At 55.9% G+C, this 26,448-nt stretch overlaps 1 protein-coding gene across 2 annotated transcripts in view; it reads right to left on the bottom strand.

Annotated features, from left to right (window-relative positions):
• The window catches only part of ABCC3 (ATP binding cassette subfamily C member 3), a 43,921-nt gene that overhangs the window by 13,446 nt on the left and 4,027 nt on the right, over positions 1-26,448 (bottom strand). The window contains exons 2-23 of one of the 2 annotated variants that reach the window (XM_045773104.2): positions 18,906-19,082; positions 18,414-18,539; positions 18,060-18,197; positions 16,529-16,654; positions 16,259-16,320; positions 15,433-15,564; positions 14,018-14,209; positions 10,808-10,985; positions 10,548-10,709; positions 9,907-9,999; positions 8,659-8,862; positions 8,406-8,552; positions 7,941-8,028; positions 7,528-7,594; positions 7,159-7,285; positions 6,902-7,078; positions 2,991-3,158; positions 2,486-2,678; positions 1,333-1,447; positions 1,011-1,158; positions 704-911; positions 103-413 (exon numbers count right to left, since the gene is read on the bottom strand). In XM_045773104.2, coding sequence (XP_045629060.2) covers positions 103-413; positions 704-911; positions 1,011-1,158; positions 1,333-1,447; positions 2,486-2,678; positions 2,991-3,158; positions 6,902-7,078; positions 7,159-7,285; positions 7,528-7,594; positions 7,941-8,028; positions 8,406-8,552; positions 8,659-8,862; positions 9,907-9,999; positions 10,548-10,709; positions 10,808-10,985; positions 14,018-14,209; positions 15,433-15,564; positions 16,259-16,320; positions 16,529-16,654; positions 18,060-18,197; positions 18,414-18,539; positions 18,906-19,082 — 3,339 coding nt within the window. The remainder of the gene's footprint in view (positions 1-102; positions 414-703; positions 912-1,010; positions 1,159-1,332; positions 1,448-2,485; positions 2,679-2,990; positions 3,159-6,901; positions 7,079-7,158; positions 7,286-7,527; positions 7,595-7,940; positions 8,029-8,405; positions 8,553-8,658; positions 8,863-9,906; positions 10,000-10,547; positions 10,710-10,807; positions 10,986-14,017; positions 14,210-15,432; positions 15,565-16,258; positions 16,321-16,528; positions 16,655-18,059; positions 18,198-18,413; positions 18,540-18,905; positions 19,083-26,448) is intronic. The other variant, XM_045773106.2, reaches the window with a different exon arrangement.

Below are 26,448 nucleotides of genomic sequence, written 5' to 3'. Positions count from 1 at the left end.
CTACAGAGAGCCCCGCCCACACCAGCGCCTCGCCTACGGAGAGCCACGCCCACACAAGAACCCCGCCCACACGAGTGCCACGCCCACCCACTGGCCGCAGACCTGCATCAAGACGTAGAAGACCGCCAGGGGCAGGGTGACCACAGTGAAGAGCGGAGTGCTGGCCACGATGACCACGAGGGTGGCGAGGGAGTTGTAGAAGGAATTCAGCAGCATGAGGATAGTGGGGGCCAGCGCCTCATCGATGACGCAGACGTCTTTGGAGAAGCGGTTGAGGATACGGCCTGAGGGCGTTGTGTCGAAGAAGGACTGTGGCGAGCGCATGTTGTTGTGCAGCAGCGCCCGGTGAAGCGTGCGTGCAGCGTGGACACTGCCCACCGTCAGCGTGATGGCTGCCAGCATCACCAGGAGCCCTGTCGGAGGAGGCAGAGACGTGTTCGTGCACTGGGGCCGGGGGGAACATGCTGGGTTCAGGGCGGACAGGTGAGGGGGTAGGGAATGGCCGCGGTGGCTGGCAGGCTCAGAGACAGCTCCGCTAGGATGAGCTCAAGATGCCCAGAGGCAGGTGGACGGCTAGGGTGGGCGAGGGAGGCGCGGGCGATGGCCATGATGATGGAGGAAGACTCAGAGGCAAGGGCATGGTTTGGGGGATCCAGTGGCCCAGATGTGAGGAAAATACCTTACAGCTATCTCTCCCGCTCACCTTGCAGAATTCCCAGGGCAGCATAGACACCCAGCCTCATGGAGGTGCTATTCTGTCGGCTGTCCGCCATAGCCTCATTGGTCCAGGCACTGAGCCACACGTTGGCCCCAATGGCAGCCGCAGTTTGACCAGGATATAGGACGCAGATGGCCACCGTGGTATAGAACCCCATGGCCTTGGCATAATCCCACAACACACTCAGCTTCACCTGCATGCCATGGCAGTCAAGGACAGAGGACTCTCGTGAGCCCTGGGACTATGCAGGGCCTGCCCACCCTCTCCAGCCTTCCTCGTCCATCCTACTCACAGTGCCCATCTCTGCCTCCTCTTCCTGGATCAGCTTCCCCCTCGCCTTCGCCTCCTCTGCCTGCACTCCGTTCTCTGCTGAACCCAGGCGTCTTCGGGGCACAGGCCGGCCCTGGCCCTCGCCTTCCGAGGACATGACACTCAGCTGTCTGTGGAGGCAGCTGGTCAGGCCCAGGGAGGTGATCTCCAACAAACCCACAGGACAGAGCCCCAGGGGTTCTGGCTGTAGCTGGAGGCCCAGGCTGTGAGCGGCAGGGAGATCGCCCACCCGTGCCCCACCTGGTGGGGCTTAGGGAGGGCACCGAGAGCTCTCGGGAGCTCACCTCATAAACTGCTTCTGGACCTCATACATGACCGGCTCGTTATCCGTCAGGTCTGTGTGATTGCTCAGCGTGTCTTCAATCAGCAGCACCCCCCCATTCTCTGTGTCCTCCAAGGCTGCAGCAGGGTGGGAGAAAGGAGAAGTGGTAGATTAGCTCACCCTACAAGCTGCTGGTGCTCCCCAGTCCCCACACCAGGGAAGACGCCCCACCGGACACGCAGGAGAGAACATGAGAGGTGTGAAAGGACAGCAAGAACAAGAACAAAAATAAATGACCAATTTTGTGCTGGGAAAAAATAAAAGGCAGCAAGAAAGACTTAGGTTAGACACAGAGAAAAACTTCCCATCAGGGACTATGGAGAAGGTCTCAAATACAAGGGTCAGGAGCTTGGGCTCTGGAGGCACACTGGGTGAACTCAAATGCCACTTCCTCACTGCATGACTTTAGGCGGCCATGTAAAATGGAGATAATAATAGTACCCACTTCGTGGTGTCACTGTCATTGTGAGGATTAAAGGAAAGAATGTGTGTCAAGTGCTTAGCAAGGGGCGCAGCCCTTGTACATGTTCAACACATGACAGCCGTCTATGCAGCAGTAGGCAAGAAAACTCAGGAAAAGGTCTGTGAGCCAAAGTTCGGGGGTGAGGGGCCAGGACTGGACCACAAGGGGGTTCTTAGCGGCCCAGAGACTTCAAAACACTCCATGAGGACAGGGAATTTTCCATTTGTCCACTGCCATCTCTCAGTGCCAAGAGTAGTGCTAGGACATAGTAATTATTACTCAGTCAATCTTCGTTGATAACAAAATGACCTTTCCAAGCACTTGCATATTTACCAAATGACTTATCTGTGGAACAGTCTTGCCGCACAGACTGGGCCTGGGCCCTTATGCCCTTTGGACACATGGGAAGAGTGGGGCTCTGAGGCCTGAGCTGCCGATAAGGTCACACAGTGAGGGAAGAGGAGGGGGAGGCACTTGACGACATCCAGTTCACTTTCCCTCTTGGCGATGTCTGACTGTCACGCAGATGGTCCAAGTTCCTCAGAACCTCCCTTGTGTGACACTGGGCCCATCCAGAGACACTCAGAGACCCTCAAGACAGGGGAGATGCTGGGAGGGCGCGGGGATGTGGAGGGTCAGGGACGGCGGATACCGGTCCTGCTGTCCTCCTTCAGGCTCTCCTTGTCCTCCTCAGGAGCATAGTTGCAGAGGAAGTTGGCAAAGGAGCCATTGCGTTGCAGCAGGCCTGGGTAGGAGCCCACCTCAGACACCTGCCCATCAGCCAGCACTATGATGAAGTCCATCTGGGGCAGGAAGCTGATGCCGTGTGTCACCAGCACCCGCGTCTGGGGAGAAGACAGCAGGCTACCATTTCCACCATCCTTAGCACATACCCCTGGCATAGGCACAAGGCCGTGGAGTGAGTGTGAGGTACCCGTATGCCAGGGAGCATGGACAAGCCCATCAGTGACTCACCCCATGCTCACCGCTGCTGCCTCTGTGCCTCTGGGGTGGGTCCCCTCTGCCACGCAACCAATATTCCTGCTTCTCAGGCCTCCTACTCTTCCAGGTCTCCTCCAAACCCCTTGGCCTCCCACCAGTTCTCTCCTAGGGTCCTAGGTCTCCCCTTAGCCCCCCCAACCTCTTGGAGGCCTCACCTTGCCTGCCAGCACACCTTCTGGCCCAATGACTTGGTCAAAGATATGCTTGGCCACGTGAGAGTCCACAGCTGACAGTGGGTCATCCAGCAAAAAAAGATCAGCTTCACTGTAAACAGCTCGGGCCAGACTGACCCGCTGTCGCTGGCCCCCAGACAGGTTAATGCCCTGGATGGAGGAGAGAGGTGGGAGGTGTGTATTGGGTAGAAGGGAGTCAGACAGGCACAAGGGGACAAGGGCCCTGTCACCGTCATTCAACAAAGCAGACCTCGAAATTCTTATTTGATATGCCTGGTCTCGTCCCTGTGAAGCTCTGAGGCCACAGAGGAAGAGGTGGTGGCTCTCAAGACTCCCCCCCGGGGCAGGTGAGGACATCCTGCTCCCTTTGCTCCACTACCCTGCCCAGCTGGTTTCCCTGCCTGCTGCCTTTATATTCTGAAAGGCTGGAAATCCCCAGGGGATCCTTAATAGTCCTTTTAATGTCCCATCGCCCATCCAGTTTGCAGATGACTTTCATAACACTGATCCCATTTGATCCTCATGTCAGTCCTTTCAGGGAGGTATCATCAGCCCCACTTTCTAGGTGAAGAAATTAGAGCCCAAGATGTTAATGACTTTGTCCAAGGTCCTGAACTATTCAGGGCAGAAGCAAGAATGGAAAATCCTCAACAATCCCAAAATTCGACTCTGAGATTGTTCAGGACCCAGAGCAGAGGTAAGATCTCTCCTTAAACCCATGATGGGGAAACTGAGGCACCTAACAGTGGGGCTGGGCTCAGAAAGCAGACCCCAAAGATATAGCCTGCTTTCCTACCTCCTGCTTTCCTACCTCCAGCTTTCCTTATTCCCTCTGGAACAGGGCCCAGCTTTTTCAGGTACCCTGAGCAACTGAGCCTGGGGTGGGGTGGGGTGGGGTAGCAAGTGTGGGATGGGAGCTGGAGCTACTGGGGAGAAGCAGAGGGTGGACTGAGGCTCGTGAGCGTGCCTGCATTCAACTTGAGTTCCTACTATGTGCCGGGCACTAAATTGTGCTCAAATTGAGACACATTGTACAAAATAACTGGGCTGTACTCTTCAAAAATGTCAAGGTCCTGGGGCGCCTGGGTGGCACAGCGGTTAAGCGTTTGCCTCCGGCTCAGGGCGTGATCCCAGAGTTACGGGATCGAGCCCCACGTCAGGCTCCTCCGCTATGAGCCTGCTTCTTCCTCTCCCACTCCCCCTGCTTGTGTTCCCTCTCTCGCTGGCTGTCTCTGTCTGTGTCGAATAAATAAATAAAATCTTTAAAAAAAAAAAAATGTCAAGGTCCTGAAAGACAAAGCCTGAGGAATTACCCAGATTGACAGAGAATAAAGAAATGTGACAAGTAACTGCAACTCATGATCCTAGATTGGATCCTCGCCCAGGAAAGAAAATCGCGAAAAAAGACATTTACTGGAACAAACGATGACATGTGAATACAAACAGTGAATTAAATAATAATATTGTACCGATGTTAAATTTCCTGATTTTGATAATTTGACTAAAGTTTTGTTAGAGAATGCCTGTTTTGAAGGAATATGCACCAAAGTCATTAGTATTAAAAAAAAAAAAAACCCAAAGAGCTAAAACTATAAAACTCTTAGAAGAAAACACAGGGGAAAAGTTTTCATTGGATTTGGCAATGATTTTTTGGATATGACATTAAATGGACAGGCAACAAAAGTAAAAAAGATATACTGGATCATGCCAGAATTGAAAGCTTTTTTTTTTTTTAAGATTTTATTTTTAAGTAATCTCTACACCCAATATGGGGCTTAAACTCACAACCCCAAGATCAAGAGTCACATGCTCTTCCAACTGAGCCAGCCAGGTGCCCCAAATTTGCAAGCTTTTGTGTATCAAAGGACACCAGCAACAGAGTGAAAAGGCAACTTTCAGAATAGGAGAAAATATTTGCAACTCGTATATTTGATAGGGGGCTAATATCCAGCATATATAAGGAACTCCTACAAGTCAACAACAAAAAAACAAACAACTGGATTAAAAATGAGCAAAGGACTTGGATAGACATTTCTCCAAAGAAAATACACAAATGGCCAATAAACCCAAGAAAAGATGCTCGGCATCGTTCCTCATTAGGGAAATGCAAACCAAACCTTCAATGAAATATCACCTCACACTCATTAGAATGGTTGCTCTCAAAATCCAAAACCCCCTCTCCCAAGGAAAGAATCGTGCTGGCAAGGATGTGGAGATGGTGGAAGCCTTGTGCGCTGTCCGTGGGAATTTAAAATGGTGCAGCCAATGGAAAACAGCATGGCATTTCCTCAAAAAATTTTAAAAAATGGAATTACCATGGGATTTAGCAATTCCATTCTGGTATATGCTCAAAAGAAGTGAAAGTAGAGTCTCCAAGAGATATTTGCACACCCGTGTTCATAGCAGTATTTTGTCCACAATAGCTAATATGGTGGAAGCGACCCAAGTGTCCACTGACAGGTGAAGGGGTAAACACAATGTGATCTACACACATAATAAAATATTATCCAACCTTAAAAAGGAAAGCAATTCTGACACAGGCTAGAACACGGAGGAACCTTGAAGATAGGATACTACGTGCAATAAGCCTGTCACAAAATAACCCAGACACTGTCTGATCCCATTTATATGAAGGACCTGAAGTAGGCCAACCCCCTAGGGCCAGGAAAGAGAACGGCAGTTGCCAGGGGCTAGGGGGAGCGGGGGGAATGGGGAGTCGCTTAATGGGTACAGGGTTTCAGTTTTGTAAGATAAAGAGTTCTGGAGATTGGTTACACAACCTGGGAATATACTTAACACTACTGACCTGTACAATTACAGATGGTTAAGATGGTACACTTTACAGAGTGTGTAAGTTTGGCAACAATTAAAAATAAATTAATTTAAAAACAAAAGCTTTCACTGATGCCCCATGGTTTTTAGGGCAAAGGTCAAAACCTTAACCAAGATCTTGAAGGCTCTGCCTTGCCCTGTACCCACCTCTTCCTAACCTCCAGTTACATCAAATTGCACCAGAATGCCGGTCCACTCACCGTTCCTTGGCTCACACCGTCAAAGACTTTCCATCACTGTTGGTAAAAGCCTGCAAGGCCCTACATGACCTGGCCTCCCTGACTCCTCACTGGCCTCGTTGACTCCTCCTCACCCCTGCTCCCTCCTCTTTGGCCACACTGGCTTCCTTGCTTGTCCTGACTGCCTCAACACATTCCTGCCTCAGGGCCTTTGCACTTACTGCTCTCTCGGCTCCAAATGTCCCCAGATATGGACCACTTCCTCACTTTGTCTAGGTATCCCATTCTCAGTGAGGCTTTCCCAAGGCACCTTAATAATACGGCTCTGCATATATTCCTATGCTTTCCCGTTTCATTCTCTCCCCTTAACATTTACCTAATCTACTATATATGTCACATATTTATCTTGTTTATTATCTCTTTCCCCCACTAGAATGTAAGCGATATGAAGGCAGAGAGTTTAGTCTGGTGTATTCGCTGCTGTATAAGACTTTCTGGCATATGGTAGAGATGTAACAAAATCTGATAATGAGTGAATGACTGATGAGCTCTTCCTCCTCAGGAGTTAAGATTCAGCTCAAAAGTGATGCCTTTCCTTAGGCAGCTCCACCTTCACCGCCCTCCTTGACCCCTTGCACAAGCTTCCAGCCTGGCCGCCAGGACATTCTACAACCCCTACCTGTTCCTAAGTCAGCCTCTCCCATCAGAGATCCATCTCCCCAGGGCTGAGCACAGAGCTGAGAGATTCACATGAATGTGGGAAGGAAGAGAGGAAGGGAGGAAGGAAGGGAGGGAGGGAGGGGTGCATATATAGACCTGAGCTGGGCCGAGGTGGGCAGCTGTATGGGCTGACCCCTTAGAGGATGGGAGGGGGCCATGTACCTTCTCTCCAATCTCTGTCTTGTCCCCGCCAGGCAGCATCTCCAGGTCAGCTAGCAAGGCACAGGTTTCCAGAGCCCGTTGGTACCTCTTGGGGTCCAGGGCTCGGCCGAACAGGATGTTTTCCTGAAGCGTGCAGTTCTGGATCCAGGCCTGCTGGGGCACGTAGGCCACGGAGCCCTGGCCAGAGGAGAAGTTACCTCGGAGTCCACTCAGGCCCTGGCCGGGCAGCCCTTGCCAGGAGTTCTACCCTCTCTCACCTTCACACACACCGTGCCTTCCAGTTTCTCCATCTCTCCCAGCAGGGCAGACACCAGGGAGGACTTCCCACAGCCCACGGGCCCCACCACGGCCACCAGTGCCCCTTTTGGCACTTGGATGTCTAGGCTGAGGGCAAGGAGGCCGGGAGCCCAGTCAGAGGGAGGGATCAGGGTTTTGGTCCCCCAACCTTCCACCTAGAGACCCAAGCCCTCCTCCCTTTCAGACACTACCCTGAGAAGCGGAGGCTCTCCCCGCTTTCCAAGGCAAAATGGGGGCTCAGGGTGTGTGTGTTGGGGGGGAACTGGGTTCTGCTACTGATCTGAACTTTGGCCCATTTCAGGCCACTGAGAAGGGACAGAAGTTGGTACCTGTGCAGGGTAGGGGGCAGGTCCTGGGCCCAGGTGAAGGTGCCATTGTGTATGGTGACAGCATAGCCTGGGAGGACCAAGGTGTACAGGGTCAGGGTCAGGGGGTGCAGGGCAAGGTGGGGCGGATCCCTGGGGGGAGGGGCCAAAGGGAGAAGGCAGGAAGCTTGGGGTGGAGGAGGGATGGGGAGTCCTGGGGCGGGGGCAGGGAGCCCTAGGAAAGGAAGCAAAGTGGGGCAGGCCTGGGGGAGGGATGAAGTAGACTGCAGGGAGAGCCGGAAGAGGGAGAAGGTGGCGCTGGTGGGAAAAGAGGAAGAAGAAAAGGCAGTCACCAGAGGCAAGTCAGAAGCTTAGAACAGAAGATTTTCTGGAGCAGGGGCGGGGGCAAGGGCAGCCCAGGTAGAGGGTGTCTGGACCTGGGGTGATGGTCTTTCTTTCCACACACTGGGGGTCAAGTTCATCTTGGCTCAGGAAATGCTGGATCCTTTTCAGAGACACACTGGTCTGCAGGAGAGTGAGTCAGTCCTGGAAGCTACACTCCTCCTCCCCCCACCCCTCCCTACAGCCTCCCCCACCCCTCCCTAACTTCCTGGGAGAGGCAGAATGTCCTAAGGGCCCAGATGGGGTGCTGGGGCCCCTCCCATGACTGAGTCTTCTCTGGTTCCCACTGCCAAAGTTAGGGTTTAGGTTGGTAAGAGGAGGTTGTCTTCAGAGCTCAGGTTTCTGGGGACCTCACCTGTCTCCCTCTGACTCCAAATGACCCCTGATGCTAATGGTGCCAAATATCCACGCCCTGAATTCCAGGAACCCTCCTTGATTACGCCCTGACCCTAACGACCTGCCTGAACTCCCGCAGAGCGCCCAGCCCCACCCAGGCTTACCTGGATCAGGCTGCTGATTAATTGGGGCAGCATGTTGAGGGGAATCTTTAAAATATTGAACAGGGACACGGACACAAAGGCCTTCTCAGCATCCAGCACATTGTTTGGGTCCACAGACACATACACCCCAAGGGTGGTCAGGGTCACCTGGAAGGGCGTGGAGGGTGGGTGTCAGAATGGAGTCTGTTGGGCCCAGAGGGCTGGGCTGGCCAGGGGGGAGGCGGGAGACCAGCCCCAAGGGGGACAGCCTCACCAGAAAGGGGGTGCAGACCCAGGTGAAGGTGGAGATGGCTTGGAGGTACGCAGACTTGCGCAGCAGCCGGAGCTCGTCCTCGCGGATGCCCTCTACCTTCTCCGAGAAGCTGGGCTCCCAGGCATACAGCTTCAGCACCTTGATGCCAGCTAGGATCTCACTCATCAGCTTGATGCGCGAGTCCTTGAACTTCATTTGCTCTACCTGCGGAAAGAGGGGCAGTGGGGTGCCCTGCTCCCCTCCCAGACCTTTCTCGACAGGGGCTCCCACCTCCCGTGCACCCACAATGCACTGCAGCCATTCAGCCGGCTCCCAGGCCTCCTTCCTCCTCCCGCAGGGCCGGGGCTGCCCCTCAGCCCCGGGTGCCCCACCCGGCCTCCCCTTCTCCTCCGTGTGCAAAGGGAGAGGGACAAAGGGAGAGGGAGAGAGAGAGAGAGACTCTCCAGCACACTCCTTGCTAAGCGAGCAAGGAGCCCGATGACGCGAGACTCCATCCCACCACCCCGAGATCATGACCTGAGCTGAAATCAATCAAGAGTCAGACGCTTAACCAAGTGAGCCACCCAGGCGCCCCAGTATGCATATTCTGAAGGGAAACAACAGGATTCTGTGAGAGAGTAATGGGGTGGGGACTGGGAAATCAGAGTTTATGCTGAGGAAGATAGAGGAAGCTTGAGCAAGCAAGGAAGGAATGAGGTGCGTTCCAGGGAACAGTACATGGGGTGGCCCAGAGGGACGCATAGCCTGGCACTTTGGGGAAAAGAAAGAAGGTCAGAGGGGCTGCCGCTTGGCCATACCCCAGGGGGTGAGGGCTGGCAGGAGAGCAGGGGCCTGGGGGGTGGTCATAGGGAGTTTGTCATTTATTCTACATGCAGGGGGAAGCTACTGAAGACTCCAATAAATATTTGCAAATAGAGGACTGGACAACTGGCTATTCACACCGGGCACAGTGTGGGAGAAGGCTCTCATTAGACCGGAAGACACAGGTTTGAGGCCCTGCTGGGCCTGATTCTGGACTGCCCTCGCCTCTCTGGACTTTGGTTGCTCCGATGTGAAGCGAGAATGTTGCTAAAACCCTCTCGGGGATCTTGTGAGGATAGAGTGAGCTAACGTCTGTGGAAGTGGCTTATAGCCATCCTTACTCAGTGAGCAAGGCAAGGGAGGAGCTCGAGGTTAGTGAATGGCCTCCCCCCTGGGCAGGCGGCCAGGTGATCCAGGCAGGAGCAGCGAACCCATGGTAGCCCTTACCTGTAAAGCACGCATCTTCATGGCCACAGCTCCATTGAGTGGGATCAGCAAGACCATGAGAGCCACCCCCGCCAAGATGGAGGGACCCAGGTTCTGTGGAGACACGGGTGGACTGAGAGGACAGATAACTAAAGTATGTGCACAGAACCCCACAGACAGATGGAAGCCTATTGATCAGAAACACGGAGTCGGGCAGGAAGCAAAAGATGGTAGTCTTTTGCTAAAGGGATAGCGAAAAGCAGACCTACAGAAAAAGCCCAAATGCTGAGAACATGGACAGAAGCGGCCAGCCATCAGATAATGACAACAGACAGGGACAAACAGGCAAACATGGAAGGCTGGCCAGACACACGGGAAGGCAAATACAGACCGACCGACAGTGACAGCCAGACTCGCCCCCATCCTGCCTCCAAGTCCCTCTCTCTCCTTCCCTGGGATCTGGGAGAAGGCTAAGCGCAGAGGCTGGGAACGCTCAGCTGCAGACACCAGCATCCTCGCAGTCCTGTCCCCGACCCAAATATGTAGGGAAGCTCTTGTGTCCATCATGCAGCCCTCTGCTGACCCAGATTTGCCCTCTCTTGTCCTTTCTTGGCGGGGTCAAAGTCAGAGGAAGGGGGCAGAGGCCTGAGCTCAGGAGTCACCTGCCAGAGGAAGTAGATGGCCAGGATAATCTGCAGGGGTGCGGACCACATCAGGTTGAGGAAGGGAGCGAGGTCCATGAAGCGCTGGGCGTCCACAGACATGAGGTTGACAATTTCTCCCACAGAGGACTCCCGTTTGGCTGAATTGGTGATAACCAGGGCCTGCGGGTGGACAGCAGGGTAAGGGGCAGGGCCCATGAGCCTCTCCAGCACTCCCCAAGCTGGCCTCTGGAGCCGCCCGCTGCCCTGTTCCAGCTGACCTTCCGATAGATGACACCTGTGATCGCCATACGAAGTTTCAACGCCGACACAAACATTAAGTGGTAATACTGGTGTAAGATCAGAGTCTGCATCATGGAGCATGAGAACATCAGCCCGGCCACCAGGAAGCCCCACCAGGCGGGGGCCATGGGGTTGGAGATAAACCTGATTAGGATGCTGCAGGGAGGGAAGTGAGGCATGAGGGCGGGGAGGCTCCGCCAGGCTGCTCCCTCTACCGCCGCTCTCCCCTTCCGCCCTCAGCCTCCACTCTGGGCTGCCTTCGAAACCTCCCAGGTCGGGGCTGCTGGCCCCCCACGCCCCCACCCAGACCACCCCCACAGCCAGACTCAGCCCAGTGCTGCCTCAAGACCACGACCCACCAACTTTCCTCCCTTCTGCCCTCCCCTCTTCCCTACCTGCCATGGCCCCGCTGCCTGCCCCTTCCATCGCTCTCACTGCCAGCCTAACTGCCTGCCTTTCTTGCCTCTTGAACCACATGGCAGGAAGAAATGTCACATGTTCACAGATTAGACTTTCCTGCATCTTCTCCTTGGAGGCTGAGCCTACCACATGACCCCACAGACTCACCCCCCTCAAATCCAAATTCTACCCTCTCCAACATCAGCGGTCCCCAGGGCTGCTCAGTGACCTTCCCCAGGGCCCTAAGCCACCTCTTGTCCCCCAGCTCCCTTCACCTCTGTTCTCTTACCTTCTCACTGCCCGCACTCCCCACTCCGCTTGGTAGCTACCCACTTATGTCTTGCCACTTAACCACCCAGCGAGAACTCCCTTCCAACCACAGCCTTCCCTCCAAGCATTTGCTCTCTTTCTCCTCTGCCTCAGGAAAGCAGGTGTCCCTCTGGCTTTCCAAGCCCGGTCCTGCCCTGCTGAGCCCTGACCACCATCCACTTGGTCAGGAACACGCTCCATCACTGCTCCCCTTTCTCCCGATCATTGATAGAGCCACCTCTGCTGGCGGCTCTGTACCTTCACCTATTGGCTTGACCAAGTCTCTTCCGTGTTGGAACAAACCTCCCCTCGACCCCGTGGAGCTGCTCCCATAGCCAGGCCCCTCCTCCTGCTGTGTGTTGACTGCGTCTCCCGAAAAGATGTTCAAGGGCTAACCTCTGGCACCTGTGAATGTGACCTTATTCGAAGACAGGGTCTTTGCAGATGTAATCAAGTTAAAATGAGGTCATACTGGAGTAGGGTGAGCTCTAATCCAGTGACTGGTGTCTTTATGAGAGAAGAAAGGGATTTGCACACAGAGACACAGATGGGAGTGTGCACACGTGCGCACACTCACGCGCAAGCACACACACACGCACAGGGGAGAATGCTGGAGGCAGAGATTGGAGTGATGGGTCTACAAGTCTAGGAACGCCAGAGATTGCCGGCAACCACCAGGAACTAGGAGGCCTGCCACAGATTCTCACTCAGAACCTCTAGAAGGAGCCAACCCGCCAACAACTTCATTTCAGACTTCTGGCCTCCAGAACTGGGAGAGAACGAATTTCTGTGGTTTTAAGCCGCGCAGTTTGTGGTGATTAGTTACAGCAGCCGCAGAAATTGAATGCATTCTCTTTACAGGAAGTTTCTAGATCTCCATGGCCCTGCTCTCCAAGGCAGACCCCCCACTCTAGGCCCTTGCCCTCTGTCTCAGCCTCCATTCTTGGTGCTCATGAGCAAACTCTATGTTGCCTTCCTGCTGCACCGGAAGCCATGCCTTGTTCCAGAAGCATTTTCTGTTCTCTGCTCCATGATCCGTTCTCTCCACGACTCTGGCCCCTCCAAGCCAGTCTTCTGCTCACCCCTTATCTGGGACTCTGTCTGGGGCCCCTACATGAGCCCTCTGGGAGAGCCCGGCCACAGATACAGGACCCTGGGTTTCTACCCAATGGCTCTGAAAACATGGTCTCCAGCTAGCTGGGAATGTCCCCTTGGGGGCCTCCCCACACCTCGGGCCCAACGTCGCCAAGACTCAACTCACCACCTTGCCCGGTGCCCAGCCCCTTCCTTCCACTGCATGCATCGTCTCCGTGAAAGAGATTCGTCCCCCTCCAGTTATCCAGGTCAGCACCCAGGTGGCCCCTGACCCCTCCCTCATCCCCAGCAGTGCCTGAGTCTAGTCTCATTCCTGGCCTGGACTCACCTCTGACCTGATCAGCCCCCTTCCATCCATCCATCCACCCCCCACACGACTGGCTGAGATCCTTCTGAAATGCAAACCAGATGCCCCTCCCTGGCTTCAAATCTTTCAAGGATTTCCTTAGCTCTCCCTCTTTCCCCGTCCCTCTGGTCACCGTTTGCTCCAGAATTCAGAAATACCTGGAGTTCTTGAGTCATGCCGGTTGAGGCCTTGGTCATTTCGCATGGGCTGCACTCTCCCCCTTCCTCACCTAGTCAACTAGCACCTGCCGGCTCTTCCAAACTCAATGACCTCCCCTGCTGGCAGGGACATCCCTGCTCCTGCTCCTTCCCAGGCTGGCTTCCCTGCCCCTCCCGTGGATTTCCAGACACGTGATTGCAGCTCTGCCTGCACTCCCTTCTGATGGGTTTACACGCTGGTTTCTCCCACAAGACTTTAAGACCCTGTCTTATTTAGCTCTGTATCCCTCGTGCCTGGCCCGTTCCGGTACACTGGGAGCTCAATAAGGATTTTTGAATGAGAATGCAGACACGCATGAATGGAGGAACAAGGTGTTGGGGGGCTCAGCTGCTAGGCGGCTGTCCTTCTTACCCCCTCTTTTGAGAGCTCTTCCCAGTCCGAGCCACCCATGCGACAGATGACAGAGCCTATCAACGGGAAGGAGCACCACAGCTGGAGTTCAGGGCCCTGGACTCCATCCTGACCAGCTGTGTGCCCTGGGGCCAGCTTGCCTCTCTGAGCTTCTTCTTCCTCCCGTGTTTGTTGGCTTTGAGTTTCCCTGCTTCCTCTCTTGTAAAATGGGAAGAGGGCCACCTCTCCGTAGGATCGTAGGATCGTTGGGGGGGTGGTTTAAAGACAGGTTTTTAAATGTGAATCAGGAAACTGAGGTGCAGGGACATCGTCACTTGCCAAAGGTCACACAGCGAGGGGGGATAGGCCCCTCGGTCCTGGTCTAGGATTCATTTCACTGCATGTTGTCCCTCGGGGCTCAGTCCTCAGGGACAGCCAGCAGCCCCCACTAGCCCAGGGAGGGTGGCAGCCAAAGAGCACGTGGTCAGACCTGAGCAGCTGTGGGTTGACGAAGGACAGCAGGTCCTGGATCACCTTGAGGCCTATGCTGATGAGGAGGGTAGAACAGAAGGTGGCCAGCAGGGCCCGCAGGAAGGAGGGCTGCCGGGGCCTGGCCCGGCCCCTCAGCAGCACCTCATCTTCCTCGGACGCTCTCGTCCCAGATGCCGCCGCAGCCTCGTCTCTGGTTCAGGGAGGAAGGAGCCGTGGGTAGAAACGGGCACGTATGTCCCCAGGAGCCAAGCACCAGCCGGGGCTGGCGAGGAGCAGGGGGAGGGGGGACCTGCTTTCTTGGCTCTCAGGACTGGGAGAGCGATGGACACCATGACCTTCCAGGTGCGAATTCCCCCAAGTGACTCTATCTTCAGGTGCTTGGGGACCTGTCATGGGCTGTCCTCACTGCTACCCCAAGGGCTCTAACTCCAGCCATTCCCAGTCCTCTCGTGGCCTCCGCAGGGCAGGGTGGCGCCGGAGAGGCTGGTGACAGGGAAGGGAGACATGGGCGGGGAAGGAGAGTGACCTAGTCACTGGGGAGCCAAGCAGGGAGGGGGAAACAGGGAGAGGAAGAGAGGGGGTGCAGCATACAGACTGCGGGTCCGTCTGTCTTCTCCGAGGATCCAAGCCAGGGAAGCCAAGACACTGAGGACGGAGCCCAAGTCCCCGGCTCCTCCACCAGCCAGTGGCCAGTTAGGGGCTCTGGGTTGAGCAAGCCCTGAAGTCCCAGGCCCCTGGTTATGGGCCGGAGGGAAGGGGGTTCAGTCCTGGGGTCAGACATGGGGAGGGAAGGAAGACTCCGAGCTCCAGTTCTGGGGTGGGGCAGTTGGCCAGTTGGCCAGACGGGTTCCTTGTCCTTGTGCAAAGCTGCCAGTGGGAAGACCCTTCAGCCAGAGGGACACCTCCTCCAGCCCCTGCCTCCAAACAGGAGGACGCAGGATGGAGAGCAGAGGCTGGCCTCAACCTTCTCCCCCCGGCCCCCTCCCCTTCTGAGGGAAGTTCCTGGAAACCACTTTTCAGGCTGGGCAGAGTAACGCAGCTGTGGGCCAGACCCTGGGTGTGATGCCAGCTTGGCCACCAGCCACTAGGGGACCTTGAGGGCACTGTCCAACCTTCCTTCTTCCGCGTCCCCATCTCTGGAGACAACAGAGCCTCCCCCGCAGGCTGCTAGAGACTGAGTTCATCTACATGTTTAGGGCCATGCCTGGGACAGACTAAGGGTCACAGAAGTGTCAGCCAGTCTCTGGAGTCAGTAGAGCTGACGGCCTGAGTGTCCCACCTCAGCAGCCCCCTGCCCTCTTCTCCCCACCCCCACCCCTGCAATCACTTCAGGCTAGCAGCCTCCCCTGCAGGAAACTTGGGGGATGGGTAGTGGGGTGCGGGAGATATGGGGGACCCCCGGGAGGGCCTCACCGCTTGGCCTGCTCCTGAAGCTTCTTCCACTCCTCCAGCAGCCCCTGCACCAACTTCTGCGAACAGTCGTCCTCCTTCAGGGACCAGAGGTCCTGCTCCTCCAGGGGGCGCCGGTAGCCAAGGATGGCCATCCTGGGGCGGGCAGCAGCCCCACACAGGGGCAGAGCTTAGCAGTCTAGAGCTGGGGACCAGGGTCTCCAGAGCCCCAGGGTCTCCAGAGGAGGGTCTCCCTAAGGTGCTGTGGCCAAGGGCGGTGTGTCCTTTATTCCCCCAGGGAACAGGCTGGAGGTCACTGCTTCCCATGTCAAGTTCGTACCTCAGCCCTTTCTCCCCCTCCTCCCCAGATGCCCCGTTGACCCTTGGGGCCTGGTGATGAAATTCACACTGACTGGGGAGCCGGGAGAGGACAAGGCCGGGTGGATGGAGTCCCAGAACCAGGTGCCTCCTCCGTGCATCACCGACACAGTTATTCTCCTCAAGCCACTCGGTGGGGCGGCCAAGGAGATGACAAGCTGCAAGCTTATCCCAGACTGAAGAGCCGGGAACTAATTACAGCTCCCCTCTAGCCCCCTGGGCCTGTGCCTGTGATGTGACAGATGCCGGGCTGGCCTGCAGCTGGGACCACAGCTGGGCCAGCCCGGCCTCTGCACTCAGCCCCCAGCCCAAACAGACAGGTTTCCCTGTCCACCCCTGCCCGCAGGGCCCTCTGGGGTCAGGGTTTGGGGTAGGGGAAAAGAGCCAGGCTCAACTTCTGGCCTACTCCCCTTCCTCCCTACCTCCCTTTTCCTCCTCCCTCTGGCCCAGGCAGGAGGAAGAGCCAACTCACTTTGTGAACCACCAGAAAGACAGGCGGGAGAGGAAGCCGGCACTGAGTTCCGGGCAGGGATTCTAGAAGATGAGAGGGTAGGACAGGAAGAAGCCTCTCAAAGCAGAGCAGAGGGAGCGGGAGCCCTTGTTCCTTCCTGCCCCAAGCCCCAGTTGCGCAGATGACATGGGGATGGAAGGAACTAGAAGGGAAAGGGGCTGCTGGTAAGGGCTGGGCTGAGGCGTGGGCTGTGGAACCCCCACTACCATCCAGCTTCCATGGAAAACTCACGGGGTTGACATTCTTTGGGGAGAAAAATGGCGGCTTCTCCCTGAAGCAGGATAGGATGAGTGCAAAGAGCAGCAGGGCGAAGGAGACATAGAAGGTGGTGAAGCGGAAGGGGTCTGCGATCTTGCCCTGTGAGGAGAGGGGGAGGGCCATCAGAGGCTCGGGGAATTCTGGGCCCACAGTCCTGCCCCGAGGGGTCCTCTGGGGCGTCCGGCGCCTCTGGGGTAGGAGGCAGCATCCAGGTGGCACCTGGGTCTCCCACCCAGAGGGTTCTGAGAGATGGGGAAAGGTCACAGGGGGCCACTGTTCCGTGAGGACTTGCCAAGCACCCCACCTCCATCACCTTGTCCAACCCTCCCTACAAGGTAGGAAATCTAATGATACCCCATTTGCAATCGGGAAATCAGCCTCCAAAAGCCTAAGCAACTCACCTAGGATCACACAGACAGTAAGAGGAGTGTTCCAAACATAAGAACTAGGAAGATCGGTAGGAGAAGAAAGGGATAAAGAAAGGGGGGGGTGATCAGAAGGGGGAATGAAGCATGAGAGACTATGGACTATGAGAAACAAACTGAAGGCTTCAGAGGGGAGGGGGGTGGAGGAATGGGATAGGCTGGTGACGGGTAATAAGGAGGGCACGTATTGCATGGTGCACTGGGTGTTATATGCAACTAATGAATCATCGAACCTTGCATCAGAAACCAGGGATGTACTGTATGGTGACTAACATAATGTAATAAAAAAAACATTAAAAAAAAAAAAAGAAAGGTGGGGTGATCAGAAGGGGGAATGAAGCATGGGAGACTATGGCCTCTGGGAAACAAACTGAGGGCTTCAGAGGGGAGGGGGGTGGGGGAATGGGATAGGCTGGTGATGGGTAATAAGGAGGGCACGTATTGCATGGTGCACTGGGTGTTATACGCAAACAATGAATCACTGAACTTTACATCAAAAACCAGGGATGTACTGTATGGTGACTAACATAATATAATAAAAAAATATTATTAAAAAAAAAAAAAAAGAGGAGCGTTCCGAGCCTGCCCTTTGATGGCCTCCCCTTGACATGGAGAAACACCCACCCCATCACCACAGCGAAGGTCAAGACGAAGCCCAGACGACTGAGGGGAAGGGAAGAAAGGGGGAGAGCGGGATAATGGGACTTCCAGGTAGAACGGAACTATTCATGTGTGTCTGCACCCACGTGTTCATGACCCAGACGCTGGCAGATACCCCGTCAGACACCGCATTTGGTGGTGGTGGTCGTGGCTGCAGAACAGTCCCTTGCACTCCCGTGAGCATTCTACAAGAGCTGTGTCGGGCCCCCGTCCCCCGTGTTACACGGGCCCTCACCCCAGGCCCCCAGCCTGCTTCCCCAAAAAGATGCAGCAAATAGGGGACAACACAGAAAGGACTGGACAGAAGGGGAGGTCCTGGGAGCAGGGGAGGGGCAGCCGGGGACCCAGCAGTGACCTCGAGCCCTGAGGCCATCCCCCAGACAGGGTTGCCCCCGGCAGGTTCCCCTCCTTCCCTTTACCTTTGCCATGGCCGAAAGGATCTTGGAGCGGAAGGGGACAATGGCACAGACCACACACAGAAACCAGAAGATGATGAGGACCCCTGAGGACTGTACCCCCCGCAGCCGGTCATACTGGATTAGCAGGGTGGCCAGCAGCTGTGTAGGGAGGGCAAGGAAGGCTGGGCCAGAGCACCCACACCTGGACCAGCCTCTGTCCTCCCCACCCCACGTAGCCAGATGTTTTGCGATCACCCCATCCTCTTCCCACTGCTATGGTGTCTAGCCCTTTCCCGAGAGCCCACTGTTCCCCCATCACAGTCCCACAACCCGCTGGAGACCCTCCCGCATCCGCTTCCTGGGCCCCACACTGACCATGGTGATCCCCACCACCAAGGGGGTGACAAAGAAGATGGGGGCAGGGGCCCAGCCATGGACCAGGCCGTGGAAGGAGTAGAAGAGGTCAGCCCAGGAGACGCACCACAGCAGGACGCCCACGGCCTACAAACAGGGCACATATTGGAGACTCCAATCTCTAGAGGTAGGCACAGTTCCCACCAGAGAAGGGCCTCTTATTCTGAAACCACCAGACCTGCCCTAGGTCTGGCCCTGGAAGCTAGGCTGGGCACCAGAAGCTTCCCATGGGTGGGGAGAACGTTGGCGGAGAAGCTTCCTGAACTTCCGCAAGCAGAGACTATCTCATTTGACTGCAGACCCAGCTGGCAGGCTGCCATGGCCCTGGGTGTAGCTAGGAGACCCTGTCCAGCCGCTCATGGTGGTTTGGGGAGGGGGGCAGGAAGGAGAACCGTGAAAAGGAGAACCTTCCAGGTGCCAGCCCCGCCCACAGGAGATCCCGGAGCCCCTGACCGTCTTGAGCCTGGAGAGGTGGGAGAGGACGATGTAGCCTCGGTCATGGTGCCGCAGATAGAGCAGGTGGCAGGGCAGGGCGGCCCACAGATAGACGCAGGGCGCCCAGGCCAGCAGGGAGTTCTGGAAGCAGGGAGTGAGGTCCGGGTTGTCGGTGTGCACAGACAGATTGGAGTCCTGCGGTCAGAGAGAACAGCTCAGTGCTGCGGCAGCAGGCTGCAGAGTGCTCCCCCCACCCCCGAAGAAGGTGACGGGGTCAGACAGGTGCTCCCCGAGCTCTGGGGTCAGAAGGCACGTGAAGCTGACAGAGCGCCGGTGTGCACTCGAGCAGGTGCTGGAGGTGTGCGCGCTTGCCTACGAGGCCCCGTCACCTGCTTCCTCATTTTCCTCCCTCTCCGACTGAGGGATAATTGAAGCACAATAAACTGCACCCGTGTAAAGTGCACGACCCGAGGGGGTTGGCGGTTGTGCGCACTGGCAAAGCCGCCGCCACAGGACCGATGCCGAATATTTCCATCATCTCACGGGTTCCCTTGTGCCCCTTTGCAGCCCGTCCCTCCCAGGCAACCACTGCTCTGCTTTCTGTCATTCCAGAGTTCCACTCTTTTTTTTGTTTGTTTTTTTAGATCGATGTTTTATTTTATCCATGTAATCAATTGATGCATAAGGTTGAAGAGCCCACTTCTCTAAGCCTCTCCCAGGGAAGGGATAGGGGGCTTCTCTGTGCTTTCTTTGCTTCTCCTTGAAATTCAGGAAGGCCATCCATCACTCCACCTGCCTCACTGGCTAGGCTGAGCTCAAAGGAGCAAAGGGATAAAGAGAGAGCTTTGTAAATCACAAAGCCTCAAGTGACCAACCAACAATCCCCATTTGGCACTGTCCTGGTTTGAGCACTGAAAGTCTCCTGTCCTGGGGAACCCCTGAGTCCGGACAAGACCCCTTCCCATCTTTGAATAAAACTCCACCTACCAAGCCTTGCAGAAGGAGAAGGGGGAATACATTCAAACACGCATTTCAGAGCGGTCGTTTCTTCCAAGGCCACAAGCGAACTGATCTTTTATTCCCCTCTTGTAAAGTATTAGCTATACTTTCCAGAAAGCTCAGAAAATATAAGCAAGGAATAAAAAAACCCCACCCACAATCTCATCCATGTGCGGCAAGGGTTAACCCGTGAGGGTATAAAACTCCTTACTCCCTAACTGCCAATGTAAATAATCCCCGTTTTTATTTTCGTCTACGTTACAGACCTTCAGGTAACTTAAAAAGTCCAACCCTAAAAATGAAAACGGTACCCTGCCTCACCACTCCCCACCCCAAGTTCATTTTCCAGGGGTAAATATGTCCAGACTGGCTAACCTTGTCCTGGCGTCTACTTCCACCGTTTAAAGCAATCTGTTCTGACTGTTTTTGTTCGATTTACTAATTGTTTGATAATGAGGCCGCACCTGTCTTGTCCTTTCCATCTGAGTGTCCTCATCCTTCCAGCGTAGAAACCTCACAGGCTTTTGTTAAACCAATATTCAGAGTTGAAACTTTTGACTCTGTCAGTGTTCACTAAGACAAGCTCTATGTCTTTCAAGCTGTGTGACGTTGGGCAACGTGCTTAACCTTTGCCTCTCTGGGCCTTGGTCTCTTTGAGGGTAACGTCGGGATGATACCATCTCCCCCCTGATGCCTCCCACCCTGGCCCCTCAGCTGTTACACTAGCCCAGGCACTCACTTCCCCCTGAGCAATTTCCATGGGATTCTGGTCCCTTCCCTTCTGAGTCCTAGGAGCCCAGATCCCTGCCCGCACAAGGAGTCTTTTCCTTCCACCTGGCTGATATCCCCCTCTTGGCGTGGGAGTGCCCCAGGGCTGTTCCTCCCTCTTCTCCATCTGCACTCCCCCCCGCCACCTCCCTCCCCCCTGCCCCGTCCCAGCCATCCCATCTAGTCCCTTCTACATGTCACAGTGACTCTCCTTACCTTCTCTGCTCTTTCTTTTCTCTACAGCACCCGTCACCTCTAACACATGATGTACGTCACTGGCCTATTATATCTTCTCTCATCTCTTCCTGCTGCCATGTTATCTTTACTTCATTTACTGATGTGTCCTAAGCACTTACAACACTGCCAAGCGCTCAGAACAAAACGTGGTTAAATAAGTTAAATGAACTATTCGTTGAATAAATGAATGAATGAACAAAAGGATAATATTACATTTTCCCCTAAACCTTCAGTGGTGCCCTAAAGCCTAGAAGACAAAGTCCAACCGTGTTACTATGGCACTTGAGGCTCCCAGCTGGCCTTGAATCATCTGTCCATGTGAACTACTGAACTATCCAGGTGCTTCAGGTCTCCCACCTTAAGAAAATAGTCACGGAGTGGTGTGCACACCCTGCCTCCCCTTCCTCTGCTTCCCTTCTACTCTCGAGTTCCATCTGGGTCAGCCCTCTGCCCTCTGATGCCCCCGCCTGCAGCCGAGAGAGGACTCTTCCTTTGTGCCCCTTGTTTCACGCCCATGAACCTGCAGTCTTTCCTGCTGCTCATGGAGCCAAGTCCAAGCACCCCCGGGCTTTTCTTCCCACTGCCTCTTTCCCCTGCTGCCAGCTCACATCACACGAAATCTGTTCCGAGGGTCCCACTCCTACCCCTTTGCTCAACCTGCTTTCTCTCTCTCCCACCTGTCAAAATCCCAATAACTATAGGGAAGGGGTGAGGGGCCAGGCTTAGGAGCCATGTGGAACACCCTTCTTCTGAGTCAGCCCCTAGTGAGGGACCCACCTTTCTGGAGCATCGTTTTCCACTCGATGAGGCTTTGTTGAGAGTGTGCTATGAGTCAGACAGGGGTTAGGTGCACTTATGGCAGACTGGTCCCTGCCTTTAAAACTTTGGCGAGCACGAGGTCCAGGGACACGCTGCCTGGGGGTATTATATTCAAGCGCCAGTGGGCAAAGTTCACCCCAGCCCAGTACATCTTGTACTCTGGAGCCCTGCATTCCGTAGTCTCTCAAGCTATGTGAGCTAAGGACCCAACGAACCCTTGCTGAGCAACAGGCATGCTGGCCCAGGGCTGGGTACTGGGTCACAGAGCTGGGCACCCCCTAGGCCTGGTCAAGCACCCCAGGGGGAGGGAGGCAGACACATCTAATCCAGCTCTTTTCCCTTTTTAAAACACTTCTTGGGGCACCTGGGGGGCTCAGTCGGTTAAGGGTCCAACTCTTGATTTCGGCTCAGGTCATGATCTCAGGGTCGTGAGATCGAGCCCCATGTCGGGCTCCCGCCTCTCTCCCTCTCCTTCAGCCCCCCGCCCCGCTCGCATGTGCACGTGCTCTCTCTCTCAAATAAATCAATCTTTGAAACATTTATTCAGCTTGCAGGGCAACATGCTTAACCTTTGCCTCTCTGGGCCTTGGTTTCTTTGAGAGTAACATTGGGATGGTACCATCTCCCCCCTGCTGGCTCCCATCCTGGCCCCTCAGCTGTCATACTCATTATAAAATTACCGAAAAGTGCACACATTGTAAGTATACACTTCGATGGATTTTCACGCACTGAACACACCTGTGAAGCCAGCACCCATCTCAAGAAACAAGGCATTGCTGGTACCTAGCTGCCCCCTCCTCGGGCTCCCTCCCAGCCCCTGCTCCCTGCAGGGGATGCTGTCCTGGCTTCTAACAACGCGGGCTACTTTTGCCCATTTGGGGTCTTCCTATAAAAGGAAAAGATACAGCTTGGATCTTTCACGTCTGGCTTCTTTGTGGGTGTCATTCGAGGGGTGGAGTGTGAGTGGGGATTCTCCCTCCCCATCTCTGCATGGTGGCCCGTTCATGCCACGGATTTATCCATTCTGTGGCTCATGGGCAGCTGCACTGTTTTAAACTTAGCAAGTCCATTAAACCCATCCACTCAGTCCCCAGCCAGAGAGCCTGTCCCCAGGCCACCCCTAACTCAGACGGTCAGGTCTCCAGGCCTGGAGCGCGTTTCCCACCCCACTGGGTCCAGCCTGAGCTTCCCCTCCTCTAGGAAGCCTTTCTGGGGCACCCCTGCCTCTGACAGGACTTTCCCTTGCTTTACTCTGCATGTGGCAGCCAGGTAAGTGACTGTTACCCGAGAGCGATAGAGGCCCCTTATGTCCCAGCCGGCTTTTATTACAGCACTTAAACGTGGTCATTATCTGCTCGTTGTTTCAGAACAACTTCCAGGAGCAGAGAGGAGGAACAGTGTCGGGCCTGGCTCACAAAAGAGAAAGCAGGCTTCACCTGCTCTGGTGACAGGGCCACCAGGGCCTCGTGACACCCAGCCTGGGTTTCCCCCTACCTCCGCCCCTGCCCCTGGGAACACATCCCATCAGGCCGGTACGCAGGAGCAGCCCGGATGCGGGCTGGGTGATGCCAGATAAGGGAACGTGACGTAGCTGGGATGGAGCCCGAGTTCAAGGTCACGGCAGGGAATCGCTGTATGGATGTGCACGTGGGTGGCATGGCTTTCTGAGGAGCCACGGAAATGGGGGTGGGCTCCTTCCTCTCCCCGAAGCTCAGCCTCGAGCGTGAGTCCTGGGAGTGACGACCGCCTCTCCGCTGGCTTCCCACAGGGAGAGAAGGAGCAGCACTTCGCCCTGCCTCTCACAGGGCAGCACCTGGAGAGGCAGCCGCTGGAGCGAGAGGCTGCTGGGACCTTGTTCTGGTTTCATAGACAAGTGGCCTGATGGCAACGATCGAGAGATCTCGGGGGCGTGAAGCCCCAGAGGGCTGCTCCGACCCACCGGGAGACCCAGCCTGAGCTCCTTTCCCTTTCCCCACCTTGGCAGGGCCCGTTCCAGGGGACATCCTCCGTGCTCGTGTCCCTAGACTATTCACCCCAGAGCCCTTGCTAGGACATCAATGGGACAGGTCAGAGACAACACGCCCAGAACTGAACTCCTGCCCATCCCCTCCTCAGCAGCCTGCCCACCCTGAGGGACGGCCTCTGTTTCCCTCTTCCAGGTCCCAAATCCTTGGGGTCCTCCTTGATTCTTCTCTTCCTCTCACATCCTCCACCCAACCATTGAGCAAATCCTGTCCACTCCACCTTCAAATCACTAGGCTGAACTAGATGGAAATGCTCTATTCGACGGTTTCTATCTACAAAACGGCAACTTCGCCAGGCTCCCCCGATAGATCCAGAGTCTGACCACTTGTCTCCACCCCGCTCCCTCGCCTAGATTATTGCCTTAGCCCCTCTCTGGCCGTCCTGCTCCCAGCCCTGCCACTTGCCCTGGCAGACTTTTCCAGCACAGCAGCCAGAGGGAGATGTTGATGAAATCTAAGTCAGACCATGCCACCACGTCAGTCTCGTGGTGCAAAACAGCTGAAGGCTCTCCATGTCCCTCAGAGTAAAGGCCAAAGTCCCGTGTGGCCCTCAGGACCCTCTTGTCTGTCTCCCCACGTCTCTGACTTCATGTCCCCCACTGCCCTCTGTCACTCTGCCCTCAAGGTGGCAGTCCTATGCCTCGTGCTCAATACCTGTGAGTGCTCCTTCTCATGGAGGTCCTCCCTGACCTTCCTAATGAAGGCCGTACCTCACCCCCACCCCCACCCTGTCCCCGCACCCCATCCCTCTTAGCCCGTCCCATTTCCCCCTTGCAGCGTACTATAGAACTGAGTGATGTGCTATGTCTATTGCTCGTCCGTCTGCTCCCCCTGGAACACGTGCTCCACGAGGACCGGGTATTCCCCACGGCCCGGAACAGTGCTTGGCACAGAGAAGACTCTCATACGCCTTTGGGGAACACAGGAATGAGTGAGCGGACAGAGGAAGGAAGGGTGCCATCCGAAGCTCAGTTTCTGCAGCTGAGGGCCCGGGGGTATGGCATGCTTTCTCCCTGACACCAAGGCCACAGCTCTTGGCACCCAAAGTCAAGTGCGAAGGACAGGGTGGGGGGAGGTCATTCCTGGACCCCATGGTGCTCCCTGCAGCCCTGCTGGGCAGGATGGAGGATCCCTTCTTGAACCACTACCACTCAGCCTTTCCTGGGGGGGAGGGGGAGCGCCAGCTGCTCTGAGCTGGACTGGGAGCACGGACCCACAGCCCCTCCCTCGCTGTCACCACACAGTTTCCACGGTGACAACAGCTTCCTTAATAATGAGAATCAACAGCTGGATGGGGCTGATAAGGTCTGACACCCAGAATGGACCGCACAGGGGAAGGCCCCTCCGTCGGCACGGAGGCTGAAATCCCTGGAGACCCAAGCAGGGGGCAGGGGGGCCGGAGGATGTCTCCAGCTGGTCACAGCCCTCTCAGGGACTTTCCAGCACCCCCCACCCCCTCCTCCCCATCGCGGCCCCAGGCTTGTTGACAGACTCTGTGCTGGGGAGAGTAATTACTTCCTTAATCCTGTGCAGGAGGGAGAAGGGGGAGAAGGGATCAACTGACAAGTTCATTTATCTCGGCAGAAATGGAGGTGTGGAAGGGGCAAGGGCCCGCTCCGATCCCAGCTCTCGCTCGCTGCCCTACTGTGGCGGCAACGGCAGCCTTTGCAAGGGCCTCAGGGTGGGGGTGAAGCCCGCCATGGGCGGGGGGGGGGAGGCCCTGCCCCTGCTGGAGGGGGTGCCGTGGCCACCAACAGCGACTTTGGTTATTTGAGCACCCCTGTGCCCGGGGATTATCACCTCGTGTTCACAAGAGCTGAGGCCCACGGCTCGCTGGGGAGTGACCGCCCTGGTTCCCATGGGCTGGCCCCGGGGCTTGGACTCAGGCAGCCTAGCTCCAGAGTCCCCGTCCCAGCTCTATGGCACTTCCTCTACACCCCGTAGGGCTCATGACATCCCACAGGCGTCCAGATCCACTGAAATGTTGAAATTCTCCTTTCAGCTAACGCAGCCCAGCCCCCAATCACCCCCTTGCTGTGGTTCTTCTCCCCTGAGATGAGGGGGAGGGGCTGCAGTTCTGGGAGCCACTGGGCTAGAAACCTGAATGCCCAGTGAGAAGGAAAGAGATCCAATCCAAGGCTTAGGCCCTTGTTAGCACCCCCGGTACTACCTCCTGGCCCTGGCTCTGGAAACAGGAACAGCTCCGGGCAGGGCAGGGAGAGGCCTGGCCATCCAGCAGGGGCACATCGAAGTGTCACCCCCCTCTCAGGGATCCTGCTGCACCTGCTGCCCGGGGACAGGCCCCGCCAGGGAGACGAGACCCAGGCACTCTGATCCTGTCTCCTGCATGGGTCAGGGGGCAGGCGCTGTGGGATCCTCTCTCCCTGCAGAGGCCAGCCCTGGGCTCTAAGACCATTTCTCAGTCCGGGGGCCAGCAGACAGCGTGGCAAAGTTCCCTCCCAAATGCTACTTCTGACTCACTTCCTTCCCTAAATCTCTGGCCCTCAAGACCCAGGTCCAGGGGCTGTTGGGGAATAGCAGGGCTGGGGAGAAGCCAGCCTAAGGCCACAAGGGACCACGGACCCTCCTGCAGGAGCTAGGAGCTCAGCGGCTCAAAGCGGTCCAGCCCAGCCTTGCTGTCCTGCAGCTGGGGTGGAGGGAGGGGATTCTAGAGGCCCTCACCTGGCAGGGAGGACTGGGTGCTTAAGGGGAAA

This window comes from Ursus americanus, chromosome 23 (assembly GCF_024610735.1).
Source record: "Ursus americanus isolate L20-20 chromosome 23, mUrsAme1.1.p, whole genome shotgun sequence".
Lineage (NCBI taxonomy): Eukaryota > Metazoa > Chordata > Mammalia > Carnivora > Ursidae > Ursus > Ursus americanus.
The sequence above is the reverse complement of the archived record's forward strand: the minus strand, read 5'-3'. Positions and strand labels throughout refer to the sequence as shown.